Raw genomic sequence first — 17,157 nt, 5'->3', positions numbered from 1 at the left:
GGTACCAGAATTCAATTCTCAGATTCTGCATGGACATGCATGATCCGAAAACTATATCCAGGCAACACTGGAAAGGAATACTTGAGTTGCATCTCTGGGATTGTATACTGCTTCAGTGGCGCAATATACCGAAGCACTAAAATAGTGCTGCCACAGACAAATGATTAGGTTGCTTGTGCATTTGGGTCAGCCTCAGTTTTGATGTGAGGATTCTTTTGAGGGGTATTTCTAGCCCTTTCACAGCACCTCCCCTGATTCCTAGGTCAGTAATTCTTATAGCTGAACAGGTTTGAGTATTATTTAAATGTACAGTGTTGATATGCCACTGGGACCACTTTTCGGTAGCAGAAGTCAGCTGTGGTACATGTGATATACTCATCAAGAAACGAGTGCCTCTGAAGGCACATGTGGAATACATTTCCTTGCTAACTTTCTAGCACCACTGAACATTTGGGGTAAAGGAGAAAACTGAACCCTGGCTCTTCTCCTCTTTAACTATCAGCCACAGGATATCAGAGGAAGGGAAGCTGGTCCTTAATTCCCATGATGCTGTTTACGAGGTGATCTCCCAGACTGCCATGTTCCAGAGTGCATAAAGCCTAGGAGAAACAGTTTGAAAGTGTTAAAGAGACCAGCTTTGAGACAACTTTAGAATAGATGGCTCTCTTCTTGACAAAGTGAAAATACGTTGACACTCAGATTTAAGAACCAGTTGAATGAACAGCCCCCCCCCCATTTATCCCCCCTAACATTATGAATATTCCATGTCAGTTTTTCCATGTTTTTCCATGTCAGTGCAGGGTGTAGCCTAGTTATCATAAATGGTGATGATCCATATCACCAGAATATTTCCAGGTCGTTTGGATTATTTTGTTCAAGTATTTGAGTTGTGTCATGATATTGTTGCTTATTTTTTATCAGATGCAAGCCCTCATTACAATTTAGCTCCCCCTTTTTTTACAAACCATTCAGCAAACGTGTGTATGTTCATATACCAAGAAGCACATATTCAAAATCTGTACACCATTTTTAAAAAGCAGAGTTTGGATGATATGGCCCTTCCACATCATGGTTTAGTGTGTGTGCAATTTTTTTTTGCAGGGTCCACATAACATTGTCATTATCAGAATGCTGTCTCAGATTTTTCCCACCCATTTGATACATATTTACCATTTCTGGGTTGTTTGCTGTTTTATTTATTGGATTTTCTGCAGAATTTCCGCCCTCCCTTCCCAACAGGTGGGTGGGATTTGCGACAGTGAGCGGGCTTACCTGCTCCGGTGCCTCCCACCTGGGTAGGATGGCCATCGTCCCACCCCCTCCCAGCTAGGACAATGCTCAGCCGGCTGGGGTGGGGGTGGGGCGAGGGCCAAAGGGAAAGAGGCTGACCCCTCGGCCTAATCCTCACTTCGTTTCCTCCTCTTGCAGGTTCATTTGATAAATGAAAGAAAAGAAAACAAGACCATCTGGAAACAATTCCAGAATAGGACTGAACCAGATTTTCTGGAATGTTTGTGACACAAAAAGGAGCTTTTGGGGGAATGAGATGTTCTTGAAAGACAACAGCCTTTTACCTTTTTTCATAGTAGTTCGCGGCTGTTTGTCCTTGCTCTCCATTAGCTTTATTTGCCTGGAGTTCCATTCACGCGTTGCCAGATTTGCTCATAAGAACATAAAAAGAGCCCCAATGGATCAGACCAAAGACTGGTCTAGTCCAGCACCCTGTTCCTACAGGGGTCAGCCCAGATACCTCTGGGAAGCCCACAGGGAGGAGGTGAGCAACTGGCATTCGGAGGTATGCTGCCTCTGATACTGGCAGTGATATACACACTGTATACGCATGTCCAACTCCCAAGAGACTGCAATCTACTCCCAGTATAAAAACCTGGCAGTGATCTGTCCTTTGTCATTGGAGGGAGGAGGAGTGTGTGTGTGTGTGTGTGTGGATTGCCCAGAATTGTTGAACCCAGAGTTGTTGAGTTTTTTTTTTTTTGGGTAGGATTGCCCAGAGTTCTTCAGCTTAAATTTGTTAACTTTCTGTAAACTTTATTTAATCCCGCAATCGATAAGGGTCCCGCGATCAGCCAGGGATCTACTGGTAGATCATGATCTACTGGTTGGAGATGCCTGATATACAGCTACTGTGAGTAGCAGCCATTGATATCTTTATCTTTTGTCCATTGTCACTGCTGAAAAGGAAGAAGGGTGATTTAAAAAAAAAAAAAAGTTCCAAAGTTGTAGTTGATCAGGACTGCAAAGAGCATTCTACGCCGTGCCGCTTCCTCAGACGGTGCACTGAATGATTGTTGGAGGGCAGTAGTGGATGTCATGGGGGGCCTGCAATGCTCACCTGACCTCCTTCCAGTTGCACGGATGCTGCATACCTGGTCAGGGAGGGAATGATGAGGTGAGGCGATGGGGAGGTCAGTGTGACACAGATGCACCAACCAGGAATCTGACCTCGCCACCACCTTGCCCCTCCATCTCAATAGGCAGCAGCAACACAGCTGGAGGGAGGTCAGGTGAGCGGCATCCCACATTACTGTGGGGAGGGCATATCTTGCAGGGGGAGTAGACGACCCATGGACTGTGTACTACTTCCTTTGGCTCAACCCTATATCTGAATGAATTTATACATAGAATTTGGTGGTTCTGACCCAGTCAAGCTTTGCCATCTCTTGTATCAAGCACCTGCTTTTGTCTGAGTCACTTATGTACCGTCAGGCTTTGTTTTAAAGCCTGACTAATTCTATGCAAAATTCTATGCCCCCAAATACATATAGCCTATGTATAAAAGAGTCAAGCTCCATGTGGTACCCTAGTTCTTCAGCATAGTTATTTTAGGAATATGCCTATATTACAAACATAATAATGTATGCAATCGTTGAGATTTTCTGAAAGTTGCATCCCTATCTGGCTAAAAATCTGTCCAGGGAGCAAATCACTTATCAAGTCCGGTACACAAACTTTTACCCGATGAGTCATAAGGACCCATTCTGTCACTGCCTAGAAGCTCCTGTTATTTTCAACTCCTACCCTGGCAATGAAATATCTTCTTTTGCCACATTCCCAAGACCCAGTACTTACTGGCAGTCTACCCACAAGACTCTCATGACCCTTATGAAATCCCTAGTCAGTGGGGACCTTTTCTCAAAGTGTCAGCAGCAGAAGAATATATATATGAAAGGGCAACAGAATGAACCCATTTTCGGAACCTTACTTTTTTAAAAGCTTACACGTCTTTAAAAGATGTCTAAAAACGGCCATGTCTTTCCTGTTAAAATGTATTCTGTGATTGACTGGCATAATTATAAATTAGCCTTGAAGTCAGTCTTTCCCAACCTGGTGCCCACCAGATTGAGTTGGGTTGATTGGATTTGTAGTCCAAAACATCTAGAAGGCTCCATGATGAGGAAGGCTGCTATAATTTTTTAATAGCATGCTCACAGACATTTTTGCAGTTGTTGGTCTAATGGATGACTTGTTAGTTGAGGTCCCATTGGCAGGGCAGGGTGGGGGGAGTTCTTGGCCAATTTTTACCATTAGCAGCAACCACCCTACAGATTCATGATGCACCTAAAATGGCCCCCACTTCCTTGGAATTGCATTAGCAAATAAATTGTTTTTTAAAAAATTGTCTGTGCTTGTGCATCTTTACAGTGGTACCTCAGGTTACATACGCTTCAGGTTACATATGCTTCAGGTTACAGACTCTGCCAACCCAGAAATAGTGCTTCAGGTTAAGAACTTTGCTTCAGGATGAGAACAGAAATTGTGCTCCGGTGTCGCAGCGGCACCAGGAGGCCCCATTAGCTAAAGTGGTGCTTCAGGTTAAGAACAGTTTCAGGTTAAGTACGGACCTCCGGAACGAATTAAGTACTTAACCCGAGGTACCACTGTATTTCTAAGCTCTGAAGAAACGTTAAAATAGGCGTGTTGGACAAAAGCCATTCCGACACCTCTCAGGTGGGCGCCATTGCCATTCTAAGAGAATGAAGGAGGTGTTCATGGTGAGTTCTGGCATCTCTTTTTCTAGAAAAATAGCACTGACCAAAACTATTTTGGGAACAGTTAGATTGGAAGGGGACTTTGGTGACTCTTCTGTGTTTTCCTCTTTGCTATGGAGAGCCGGTACCACGCCATCCTCAAAACCAAAATATTTTCTGCCTGTTGTTAGGGGTTTATCACTGGAACGCTCAAAACCTCACGACACAGCGGAACGGGTGGGGTTCGGGGCAGTGTTAAGTGCACACCCTTTGGAGTGTTTACGTTGTATCATTAAGTGTTGTCACTGGGAGCTGGGCAGGACCCCTTATATGGCAGGACTCTTGCCTCCAGGATTATTAGACCCTTCTGAAATAGAAACCTTGTGAGCCACAGATGTTCCTTTAGGACGCACATCCATCTGCCTGCTCCTTCAAGACTCCTCTCATATATCAGCTGAGTAATGAACTCAAGTCGGGGCTTGGGTTTCCTGGGGAGGAGCCTCTGTTTTCTAATTAAAGCTCCGTCCATCATGAATTTTGCTGGATGTTGGACGAAATCCCTCTTGCAGAGCTCATCGTCCCTGACCTCTCCGAGGTTTTCTAACCCTTTAAAAATAGTTCTGCAAAGGCGTTGCTAACCATCACCAAAAAAGTTGTTGCTGTGCTTTCAGTTCTCCTCTGAGGCTTCTCCTGCCACATTGTGCAGCGGAAGCAGCAAACGCAAGGCCAGGTTGACCAGGCACTTAGCTGCTGGGGCGAAACAGTGGTAGCATCTCTGCCGCCTTGAGCACCATTTGCTATGCTGGGAAAGTAGGAACCCAAATCCCTCATGATCCCAGGTTTTTCCGGAGCTTACCCAGTGGTATTAAAGCTGGCTGTAGTAAATACAAGAGCTAGCCAGATAACGTTACCCAAATAACCTTGTTAATTCTGGCACTTTTCCATCCACCCTTTAACAAATGAGCCTGCAGCTGATCTCGTCGTAGTTGTCTTTGGAATGAATAGAAGCCCTGTAACCGCAGCAAATGGTGTGTGTGTGTTTGTGTGTGTGTGTGCATGCGCTCACACAAAGAGCCTGCGTTTTATTTTATTCATTCAATTTATATCTCACCCTTCCTCCCAGAGTAGATCAGGGTGGCAAACATAGCAAAGCAAATGATAAATATATCTAAAAACTGTTTAAAAACATTCTAGGAAAAAAAACCCAGCGAAAACATTTTCTCAAGCAGTGATTTCCGGGCTGCCAGGAACATTGTCTTTCAGCCATCATGCCTGGGTAAACAGGAATGCTTTTAAATTTACCCTGAAAATCAGCAAAGTGGAAGACGGCTATAGCTCACTAGGGAAGGCATTCCACAAATGGGAAACTGCCACTGAAAAAGCACTATCACCGGCCACTGCCAACTGGGCAACCCCTGTGGTAGTACCACAGAAAGGCCTTACTTGCCAATTGTAGGGTCCAAGAAGGTGCTCCTTGGGGTATTTAAGACTTATGCTAGTACTAAGTCCCTGAATTTGGCCTGGTACCTCACTGGCAACCAGTGCAGTTCTTGCAGGAATAGTGACACTTGGCCTCATTGGGCTGCCCCACTTAACTAGCCTAGCGGTTGCATTCTGCACTAGCTGAAGTCTCCACACCATCTTTGGGAGCAGCCCCCCCCCCAAACAGTGCATTACAGTAGTCCAGACAGGATTGCGGCATTCCTCTCCCAGTGGTATTTCCATGCTGGTTGCTGAGAAAGAGATATGGACCCTGTGGGAGTTTTTTTTCTATGCCTATTAGCTGTGGCGGCAGTGGGTGGGGTGGGGTGTAATAGGCTAGACTGCAGACTAGATCCAGCCCATGGGCCAGCGACTTTCCATCTCTGATCTAGGGGAATGTTTCTCACTACCAGATATCAGGTTGACATGCCTGAAGTTGCCCATTCACATATACATCACACAGTGAGGACCTGATGGTATTCCATCTAGTGCTCATAATAACGTGAGTGCAATTTGGAGGGCTTGAATACCACAGCGTTTGACATCTTATTTCAACTTGGAGTTAAGTGTATGAATTACTGTAGTTTATAAGGTTCGGCTCAGACAAGTGACAGGCTAGCCTCCCATTTGATGATTAATTGTACTGTAGGGTTTATGAAGTGTATAGCTACAATAATCCCTTCTTCAACTCATTTAATTGCCATTGCTCCACATCTTAAGTGTCATGGGATTTTTTTTACATCTATAGAAAGATCAGGTGTGCGTGGGTGATATGTCACAAACTTATTCTGCTCTTTGCTTGTTCTTTCATCTAGAAACCTGCCAACATGTCTGACAACGAAGAAGTGTAAGTAGAAGCGTATCAATATTACCATTGGTTTTAAAGGGCATTTTTTTTGGGGGGAGGGAGGTTTTCTGGTAGTGTGAAACAACAGGTACGAAGTCAATGACCTGTTCCGAAATCAATGAGGAGAAGCAACACCTAATTTTACTGCATTTATTTATTTATTTATTTATTTATTTATTTATTTATGAAGTCATATGACCTAGGGCCAAATCCACAACCTTAAATAGCCAGTGCTATTTGCTGCTTGCACAGATCATGGGCAGAATGTAACTTCTTAACTGTATAGTTTGGAATTAAGGTGAAGAAAATGAGGAGGTTAGTGATGAAATACTGAGAAAACAGAGCACATATTATGTATTTATTATGTATTTTAAAAATCCATGTTGTTCTGCACTGCACAAGCCTGGTTTGCACTCAACACTAATTCAAACTATGGTTTAGCTTGAATGAGGAAGTTTGCTGGTGCACAGGGAGCAAATTGCTGCTGCTTTGCTCACCTGCTGCTGCCATGCTATCAGGAGCGAAACCATGGTTTAGTTTAGCATTATGTCCAAGCCTGGGGTTGTGATTTGTAACTGAGGTTTGTTCTTATTAACAACCATTGTTTGTTTGTGGAGAGCAAACCACATACCTTGGTTCGGACATAACGCTAAGCCAAATCTTGACTTTGTTGCTTTTGTGGCAGCAGTACAAGCAGAGAAGGAGCAAAGTAGCCACAATGTTTTCCTTGTGTGCCAGTATGCTTCCCCATTCATGCTAAGCCATAGTTTGGTTTGTGTCATGTGCAAGTGAAGCCATACCATGATCACAGAGCAGTTTCCAACCTGATATAATATAGCAACATGCAGCATTAAATGACATTAGTATGCATGAATTAATAAAACCAGTCACTGATAAAACAAAGCAGTGCAGCCTCAGACAACTTTAACTAATTTAATCCAGTGTGCTGTAGTGGTTAAGAGCGGTAGACTCGTAATCTGGTGAACCGGGTTCGCGTCCCCACTCCTCCACATGCAGCTGCTGGGTGACCTTGGGCCAGTCACACTTCTTTGAAGTCTCTCAGCCCCACTCACCTCGCAGAGTGTTTGTTGTGGGGGAGGAAGGGAAAGGAGAATGTTAGCCGCTTTGAGACTCCTTCGGGTAGTGATAAAGTGGGATATCAAATCCAAAATCGTCTTCTTCTTCTTCTTCCAAACATGCAGGATGAAATAAAAAAGGTTCTATAGTACATCCCCAGGAGACTTAGATTTGTCATTGGTAAGAACACAGAAAGCTGATAAGGTGATGGTTTAGTGGAGCTGAAGCTAGAATGCTTCATAGAGAAAGCTTACTACTAAATTTAGTTTTCAAAGGAGTCTTGAAGTCATGATGGAGTGTCTTGACAAACAGAGAGAGGGATGCAGTGCTCACATGCATAAAACCTCCAGCCTTCAGCCAGACTAGTGATGCTCTACCATTTTTTTTATTCTGACAATGACTTGGAGCTGAAAGATGATAGCACAAATAAGGCAGGATCTATGAATTATACTTACAAGCAGCAAGTACATCACATGATAGCTATAATTTAGTCTGCAATACTGTGCACATTCACCAGACTGTGAGTCCATTGAACAGAGTGAGACGTCCCTTCAGTGTAAACAAACATAGGATTGCTCTGTTCATTAATTTGATTACGGTCTTATCTTCTGTGTTTCCTTTTCTGTCTGTCTTTTTTTTTTTTTTTGTAACAGGGAGCAAGTAGAGGGTGAGTATTTATAAGCTTTTCTTAATTGTATATCAGCATTGTAAAGTGTCTAATTTTTTTATATACCTTTCCAATGCATATTAGGTGTGTGGTTTTTTTTAAAAAAAAACACCACATATCTTAGTTTTTTAAAAATGTACTCAGCATATATATAAATATTCAGAAGGCAGAATCCTAAGAGGATATCTGTTTCTATTATTCTTGTGATGGTTTCATACTGTGAAGGTCTCATAACTTAAGTCATTCATTTCTTCATACCAAATTCCTCCCCTTTCCCACCTGTAATCCATCATACACAACCATTCTGAGTTCTGGCTGACCATGAGCATAGGATCATGGTATCTCATTTTATAAAATTCTGACCAGTGTTGACCTTGCTTACATGGTCAATGCCTGTTTCACATGGTTGGATTTCCTGTTCACTCAAATCATATCTATCCTCTCTCCTCCACCTCCTATTTTTGCTTTCTTGTCATGCAGCTGCTGCCATCTGTTGGTGACGGATTTGACAATCACGGAGCCCATAAATATGTCTCTTTTTGTAGCTTACTCATTTCAAGATTATCTTATTGCTGCTTGTTACCTTGTGGAATTTTGAAAGTCATTAGCAAGGATGGCCTAAAAATGAATGAATTTTTTATTTTTATTAAACAAAAAACAAAAAAAACCAACCCGTGTTTGCAGACTGTCTCCAACCTATGCATTTTGAAAAGTTTTGCCTTTTTAAGATAACACCATTGTAGACTGGGGAACAAGTACTATGTAACTTTCTATCCCGTGTCTATTTCCATTGTGCAAGATTACATTTCCAAACATATTAGCTGTTTCAAAATATATGAATTTGTGCATTGTAGTTCATTGCTGTTCTCTGTATTTGTTCACGCTCTCAGCATATGTTCCCTGTCAGAAATCGTACTATCAGTGCATCGTACTATCAGTGCAGACTTTTGTTGTCTTGCAGTCGCATGTGGAAGCAAATTTTCTGCGCAGGGTGCTTGGTCATGTCTATGAAGCATATCTTCTATTTGGACTGAAGACAGACGACTCTCTTTTTTAACAGTCTTTCCTCAAGCTGATGCCATTTAAGAGGAAGCTGTCTCACAAAAGTGTAAAGCTGGAATGGAACTGAATATCACATAGCTGCAGATAAATAGTTCAGCCTTTTGAGGCAGCATCTTCTGGGAACAATTTAAGCACATCATCTGTGGTCAAGAGGAGAGTGTTTGACCTGTCCTTGTTTTTGTCTGAAAAATGGCTTCTCCAATCTCCCCAACCTCTCCTGGTGATGCTCCAAGATCAGAAACAACCCTGCCAGGAGAAAAATTAGCTGAGTAGAAGCAGTTGTTGGGGGCATGGAGTGAGAAGAGGAGTCATCATTTTTTCCTCCCATACATGTGGCACTTTAAATTATCCCACACCCCACTTCGTAGGATCTTGGCATGACCTGTATTATCATACATGGGCTGGGCTGCCATTATGTCTAGTTCTTTCCTAAATTGCACTGAGAAGCTGGTTTGATCTTCCCTGAGGATGACTTTCACAGCAGCAGCATGTCATATGGTGGAGACCTCTTTAAAGTGGGTTGACACAGCAGCCACTTAGCAGGATGGTGCCAGCTTGCTGTACAAGATTGCCTGGCTCCCACCATGAGGTTTCTAGTGCCCAAGACTGTTGAAAGATGCCACTGTGAATATTTCATAGGGGCTGATCTACAAGGTGAGCCAGTGCAAGAAATACTGGCCACTGCATGGAGCACTTCCAAGGTGGAGGTAATTTTGCAAGCAGCCTCCACATTGTGGCTGTGTCATGTGGAATTGCTCCAAAAGCAAAAGGCAGCATTTTGTGCATTGCTTACTCATTCCACTACCAAACATGAGCAGGGCTGCTGAATAGTATATTCCATATTGGAAGTGTGCATTGGATATGAAATATGTTCAGTAAAATAAATCCAGATTGTTGCAACAGTAACACTAAATATCTTGATTCAAAACCTTTCACTGATTTTAGCAGCCTCTAGTTATACATTAATGAAGAAGAAACATTCAATGGAGGAAATTGCATTGTTGTTTTACTATCTATTGAGGCTTATTGACCAATACCAATATAAACAGAATCAGGAAAAAAAATATTACGGCTGTAATTCACTCTCAGATTGAAATACAACCCTCTCCAGCGTTTACTTGTTGGTATTAAATTAGTGGATTCTTAAACTACCATTCCACCTACAAGAGATCATCAGAGCAGGCAGCGAGCTACCTTTGACTGCTTGTGTGAACTGCGCAACAGTATCCTATAGAAATCATTTGGAGAGAAGAGTTACTCCTGCTGAAAGTTCATTTATGCAATATGCCCTTCCTTTGCAGAAGTGCAATGGAATCTCAATCAATTTTTTACATCGGGACATGCTACGTCTATTAGAACAATATAATTTACTCATGCCAACTCAGTTGAAATCTCTTATTCTTGAAAGGAAACAATGGCCATTTCATTATTTTTTGTACTTGATTAGCTCCAGACTTTTGACTGAGAAGAACCATGGAAATAGGTTTGGGTGTTTTGTTTTGTTTTGGCTTTTTATAAATAAAGGGTGTTTTTATTTTCAGGGAGTTTTTATCTTTTGTATCAGTCCTTGTGGTCCATGTATTGCAATTGCTATGCTTTTTTGTTGATTCTGTTGCTTTTCTCGTTTTCTTTCTTTCTTTCTTTTATCCAAATGCAGAGGAATACGAAGAAGAAGGTAACCAAAACCTGGAATGTGCCTTCTCTCTCCTGGATGATCCCTTGATCTTCAGCTCTTTAGCTGCCTGTCATTCACCCGTCTCTTTGTTATTGTCTGCTAAAGATGATCTGAAATGCTAGGTGAATAACCAGCCCAGTGACTTTAGAATTAAAACTGGAGGCCATTTCACAAGGCCAAAGGGGAGATCTTGACAGCCACCCGATTAAATGCATATTACACAGCTAGCCTTTAACCCAAGCAATTATATGATTGCTCAGTTGTGCATCTTGCTGAATTCCCTTTCTGGCCCTCATAATTAGATTTGAATTTGTGGTGGCAGAAACTCCCATGATAATATTTAAGTTCCCAAACAAACTGTCATCAGCACAATAAGTTAAATGTGCAGGTTGATAATATAAAATTGGGAAATGTACATCATCTTTAGCTGACTACAGGTTTGACAAGTTACAGTAGTGTATATTGATACAGGCACGTTTTGAAGATGGAGTGAAGAAGATTCCCTTTCACACAGTTCCATCAGTGCTGAACTTATTGTTTGTACTGCAGACTCTTGGCAGTGACGGGGTCTTCAGACAAGCTTACAGGATCAAAGTGTTGAGTGAGACCACACATTATATAGCCTATTAGGTACTTGGATGTGGAAGTGCTAATACATTTTTCTAGTGCAAGAGTCTTCTTTGTTTTGCTGTACTCCATATCAGGATACCCCTCAAATATTTTGAAACAGGCTATTTAGGACTCAGCTACATTGTCAAAGAAAAAGCGCTTTATATGCGCTGCATATTCCTTTTAACACTGTGACACCAGATGGTGCTGTTCCATTTTTGCCAACCTGATTTCTCACAAAGTTTACAATGCATTTAACTGAAACACTTCTTTGATGTGTTTACATCCAGCCTTACAATCCCTTGGCATTTGATGATAAAACTTTGCTCTCGGGTTATAAAGGGAGAGATAAAAACCAGCTTGGAAGAATATTGATTTTGTGGTTGTTGTTCAGTGATATATAAAGGATTTGTTTTATTTTAAAGCATTTCTAAACTGCTTAATATTTAAACATAAAAAGAGTAGAGTGATTGAATAAAGCAGGAATCTAGTAATACCAAGGACCAGTTGTATAGATCAGGGAAACCGTGGGCCAGCAGAGATGCCTTTACAATATGGATTTCTTCTCCCACCAGGAAACAGAGGCCTGCCCCATTGGGTTGGGGTGTGTGTGTTAGTCAGACCTTCTGGGCTAGCCTGCTCTCCCATGTACCACAGTCATTTCCTTCCTATACGCATGTGATACTGTGGATAGCCTGGTTCAGTTGTTAACACTTTTAGTTGTACCAGAAGAGAATGCTGGGATTGGAGCAGGAATGCCATGGTGTTAAAAATGCAGGGCAGTGTAGCCCTTGAGGCTCTGGATATACTAACATGTCTAGTGTTGGAGTAAAAAAAAAGACTATGGAAGACTGGAAGACTACGAGCATCCAACACAGAAACTCCATAACATCACAATTGGAGGCTTAATTCTAAATGTATTATTCTTAGCTCCTGAGTATGATGCTGCTGAGGAGAAGTTCATTTCCTTATTGAAACAACAGCTTTTAAGCCAGTACACTAACTGAAAAGCAAAGAAAAAAACAGTGCTTTGCTTAGGGTTATTGTGAGGGAAGATCCTTTTCAAACTCCATCTTCAGCCACTTGTCAAACCTAACAAAGAAATAGTCAAGGGTGCTAACCTAATACAGGCAGCTTCTTCTGGGAAAAATGAATTTCCTTTTCCCTTCCTTCCTTCCTTCCTTCCTTCCTTCCTTCCTTCCTTCCTTCCTCCCTCCCTCCCTCCTTCTTCTTTTCCTATGTTCCTTCCTTTCTGTTGGACGGGGGGAAACCCCACATTGATTTCAGTGTGTGATTGCTACGCTTGGCGTTTCTCTTCTCTTTAAACTGCATGCTCCCCTCTCTCCTGAATTATGTTTTTCTGGTTTCTGAATTGACCATCTTTGTTTGATCTGTAACTGTCTTCTTCTGTTTGCTTCCTGTTTTGTACATTCTCTTTTTTCTAACCACTTATTTCTCCAGCAGTAGTTCACAAAAATAGTTTTAAAAGGGTTTGGGCCACTATCTTAATGCTATTATCTTGTTTGTCTTTGCCTCTTGTTCCCATGATGTCTCCTATCAGAGGAAGCACAAGAAGAAGGTATGTGTGTGCGTATGTGTGTGGTGTTGCCCCCTGGATTTCTCTCTCTTCCTTTTCAGAAGAGTGGTTTGTCTGCACAAAGGAATCCTAGGGTGGCAGAAGAAAAAGAACAAGATAAAAGAGAATATTAACTCCAAAGGCTTGATTCCATGGCATCAATGTGGGTGGGTGGGGGAGTTGATGAAACTGAGTTGATGTTGCAGTCTTCATGACAACTCAGTTTTGAATCCCCTATACACTAAAAGAAGTGTTATTTGTTTGTTGTTCAAGGTAAATAACAGAATTGGTTGCATTTTTTTCAAACTTCTATTTTTTTTTTTCAGAATAAGACTCTGCCATAGCATCCCTCTTTGGAGAAATATAGTCATTTTTGGTTCATTTTCTCCACAAATTGCAGGATTTGAAATGTGACATATTATATAAATAACCTCTGTCTAACAAAATATGGGATTTTAGGATTCAACCTAACTCTGATCTGTATGCATGCTTTAAAAACAAAGAAAGCCAAAAACTGCCCATATACTTACTATCCAAGTAACATTTCAAATCACTGCTCAATGTGTCCATTCAATGTGTATGTGATTAATTTCCCCCTGCTTGACTTGCAATATTGTTATTTCTAACTTAACCCCTACAACCTCATGTTCTTCACACAGTTTGGGCGGGCAGATTTCATTTTTATTGTTTAACTCTTTTTTCTTGCTTTTGCTGTTTCCTTCTCTTTTTTCTATTCTTCCTCCAGAAGAAGCTCAGGAAGAAGGTATGTGTTGAGGCATCTCGGTTCTGACCATTTAAATGGAAGTTGGAGCACTCCATTTCTTAAGGCTGTGGAAGGGAAGGTGTGATTACAGTACTGTCCTTGCTAATTGAATGCAAAAGGGCACTGACTGTAGGCACTGACTATATCTAAATAGACCCTTCAAAAAATGTACAGCCACCGAAACACCCTAAGCCATCTGCGCATGGTGCTTGATTTTCTATTGACTTCAGCTGAATTACCTATGGCATAAGAGACTGGAAAGTTGGAATGAATGGGATATTATGTAGGTGGCTCAGACTTCCATTCCACAGCCCTGCCTTGGAGCAAGCAACTATATCCTTTGGTGTGTGTTGCTGCTAATTCCAATATAATGGCTTCTCTCCTACCCTCACAGAGAAATTAAGGCAGAAGAATACAATTGGGAAAACATTGCATTGGAATTCAAAATCCACATCCGCTTTTCTTTCTGGCACAACAGCTTCCATATGTGCTCATGGGGTGAAAATATGTAGTCAAAATCAACTCTTAAAAGTTGGTATTATTTATTAGTATAATACGGCAAGATTTAGGATTAGCTGCTTGATGAAAGCCCACATGAGCCTTCAGCAAAGTGCAGCCCAAACATTGAACTCATAAATATGAACTCATACAGATGACCAAATTACCCTGGCATGAGATTACTTGCCTGGCGTAGCTTCCTTCCTTCAATGAAGGAAGACTTTACCACACTTCTGTGCAGATATGAGGGTGGAAATGTGGTGAAATTGACAAACGTTCTACCCTAATCTACAGAACTTGCTGTTGAATTTGCCCTGCTGTGTTGCTTAATATCATCCTATACTTGTGTAAGATACTTTCTGTCTGCTTGAGTACATATACGCCTTTAATTCAGCTCCAAAGCTTTAGTTTGGCTCTTTAAAGAAAAGTAAGGAATGGTTATCTGCTTTTAATGCCCTCTTGAGACTTGATGTCTGCAGCCATGATTCGATTCAGGATTTAGTGGAATATAGAGAGTAAATTTGTTTCCGCGCTCCTGCTTCTTCCTGAATTGACAATGCATTGCATTGGCTTCAGGCTGATCCACCCATTACCCAGAAGTCTGTGCTGCAGTCCCATGCTGAAGAATTCATACAATAGACAAGCATGGCAAGATGTGAATGCATATTCCCAACATGTGCCTGCCTGTTGACAGCAGCAGCACTGGCACTAGCTTGCCTTACATAGTTCCACAACAGGTTTTTGAGCACCGGTTCTTCATGGCCTTCTTCTTCCTGCCCTGTTTAAATGGCTGAAAGGGTCAGAAGCATCCTAAACCTTGTGCTGTTCTGGCCCTGTAAGCATATTCAGGGCTTAACCACATGTGGTGCTAACAATGTGATTAGCAATAAAACTGAGAAACCGTATCGCCTCCTAGTACTTGCTATTAGTGAATGAAACCAGTGCGTCTACTATCTGCTGGAGAGGCTCAAGGGGGAAATATGCACATGACATCTGCTCTGTTTCTGGCTGGGAGCTGCAGCATGCAAGCCAAACCATAGGTAGTGTTTCTAGAATAGGCAGGTAGCTTTCCTTGTTGGGGATACAAAGGAGCCGACTGGAAATCCAGTTGTGCCTAATTTGCTTGCCATATTGATGCCACTGCAGTCCTCCCTGCCATCTGCAAGGACAAAGTGTGTGGTGAGAGAGAACAGCACAGGCTGAGGCACACTTTGGTTGTGGGGCTGGATGGTCTCTGTGAGTTTGTTCCTGAAGTATGTAGATGTGCCCCAGAAGGAAAGGAACAGCTTCATAAACAAAGCAATTCTTGGCTTACAATTCATCTGCAGTCTGAACTCTTTACATTTCCTCTTCCGCATTTGCATGAGCTGCATTTGTCTATGTGCATTCCACCATCCCTGTCTTAACTGCATTAATTTGCTTTCCTATAGTGAGCTGACTTATCAACACTGTCTTGAATTACTTTAAGCCTCTTGTAATCGTGTTGTCCTTTTTCTAATATTCTTGTTTTCTATTGCCTTAATCTTGTTCCATGATACTTCCCACCTGGTGAAGTTCATGAACCAGGTATGTGACTTGACTTCTGAATTCTTCTCTTTCCATCTCATATCAGTGTGTGCAAGAAGTTGAAAGTGATGGAAGAGAACAGGAGAGCAACACATTACCTTAATATCTATGTTGGTTTCCCTGGAGACAATCTCTCTTTCCCTCTATCTCATTTTCATTAACAAATGGTGATATTTATTGTGCATTAGAACAGTGAAACCTTGTCATACAGGACAGACACTCAGCATATATGATCTAGAGCAGGGGTCAGCAAACTTTTTCAGCAGGGGGCTGGTCCACTGTCCCTAAGACCTTGTGGGGGGCTGGACTATATTTTTGGGGTGGGGGGAATGAACAAATTCCTATACTCCACAGATAACCCAGAGATGCATTTTAAATAAAAGGACACATTCTACTCATGTAAAAACACGTTGATTCCTGGGCTGTTCGCGGGCGATTAGAAGGTGATTGGGCCGGATCCGGCCCCTGGGCCTTAGTTCGCCTACCCATGATCAAGGGCAGTGGTTCTCAACCTGTGGGTCCCCAGATATTGTTGGCCTACAACTCCCATCATCCCTGAGCTCTGGCCTTGCTACCTAGAGGTGATGGGAGTTGCAGTTCAACAACATCTGGGGACCCACAGGTTGAGAAAGGCTGATCCAGGGTTTATCCATTGACTGCAGTGCTCTTGTGGATATAAGCCAACTGAGACTCTGCTAAGAACACGGTGAAGCACAGGATTACTAGCTGCACAACACTTTAGACATTCCCAGGGAAATACCTTTATATAGTATTTGGTTAGTGTACCCATCTCTATGATCCAAGCATCCCCCTAATTGCTAGCCTTCCTTCATATTTTTATAGGACTGACTTTTGCCTTTCCCTACACATGTTCCAAAAGACTGGGGAAATTAAAATGCCCTTTTTAGTCTACTTTCTTTTCATTCCCTGGATAAGCTGTAGGTTATACATTTGCTCACACTGTCCACCAGTAGCTGATGGACTTTGGTGGAACCCTTCATAGACAACTAGAAGCAGGTCTGAGGTCATTTGGGGGGGAGGGGGGCTGAGAGAATCATCACAGGAGCTGTTGAAGCCCCTTCAAAGTACCAAAGGGACAGGCTATCTTGTCCTCTTCTCCTGCAACTTTGCCCAGCACTTGCACATGCTTGCCTCTCTAAAAGAAAGGTGAGAGCTTATGTAAAGTCCAGTCCAGATGACACAAGTAATTCATCGCTGACATCCTTAAAAAAACTGGTATAGTTTATCTGATGCTTAAGGGCTTCGGTTTTCTGAAGCACTTGGCAAAATAAAATAAAATAATTGCTCTTCCACAGGTGAAGTTCACAACAGACATGAATCCTTGTGCG

The 17,157-nt window shown here is 42.1% G+C and overlaps 1 protein-coding gene across 10 annotated transcripts in view; it reads left to right on the top strand.

The window, feature by feature from the left end:
- TNNT3 (troponin T3, fast skeletal type) overlaps positions 1 to 17,157 on the top strand; it is a 42,800-nt gene that overhangs the window by 5,199 nt on the left and 20,444 nt on the right. For 4 of the 10 annotated variants that reach the window (XM_077931397.1, XM_077931402.1, XM_077931398.1 and 1 more), the window contains exons 2-6: positions 6,284 to 6,315; positions 8,046 to 8,059; positions 10,779 to 10,796; positions 12,967 to 12,984; positions 13,727 to 13,744. In XM_077931397.1, coding sequence (XP_077787523.1) covers positions 6,296 to 6,315; positions 8,046 to 8,059; positions 10,779 to 10,796; positions 12,967 to 12,984; positions 13,727 to 13,744 — 88 coding nt within the window. In that variant the 5' untranslated portion in view covers positions 6,284 to 6,295. The remainder of the gene's footprint in view (positions 1 to 6,283; positions 6,316 to 8,045; positions 8,060 to 10,778; positions 10,797 to 12,966; positions 12,985 to 13,726; positions 13,745 to 17,157) is intronic. The other 6 variants (XM_077931409.1, XM_077931406.1, XM_077931399.1 and 3 more) reach the window with 2 other exon arrangements.

The sequence above is a fragment of the Podarcis muralis genome, chromosome 1, assembly GCF_964188315.1.
Source record: "Podarcis muralis chromosome 1, rPodMur119.hap1.1, whole genome shotgun sequence".
NCBI lineage: Eukaryota > Metazoa > Chordata > Lepidosauria > Squamata > Lacertidae > Podarcis > Podarcis muralis.
Note: the sequence above shows the minus strand (reverse complement) of the source record. Positions and strands in the feature narration are given on the sequence as shown.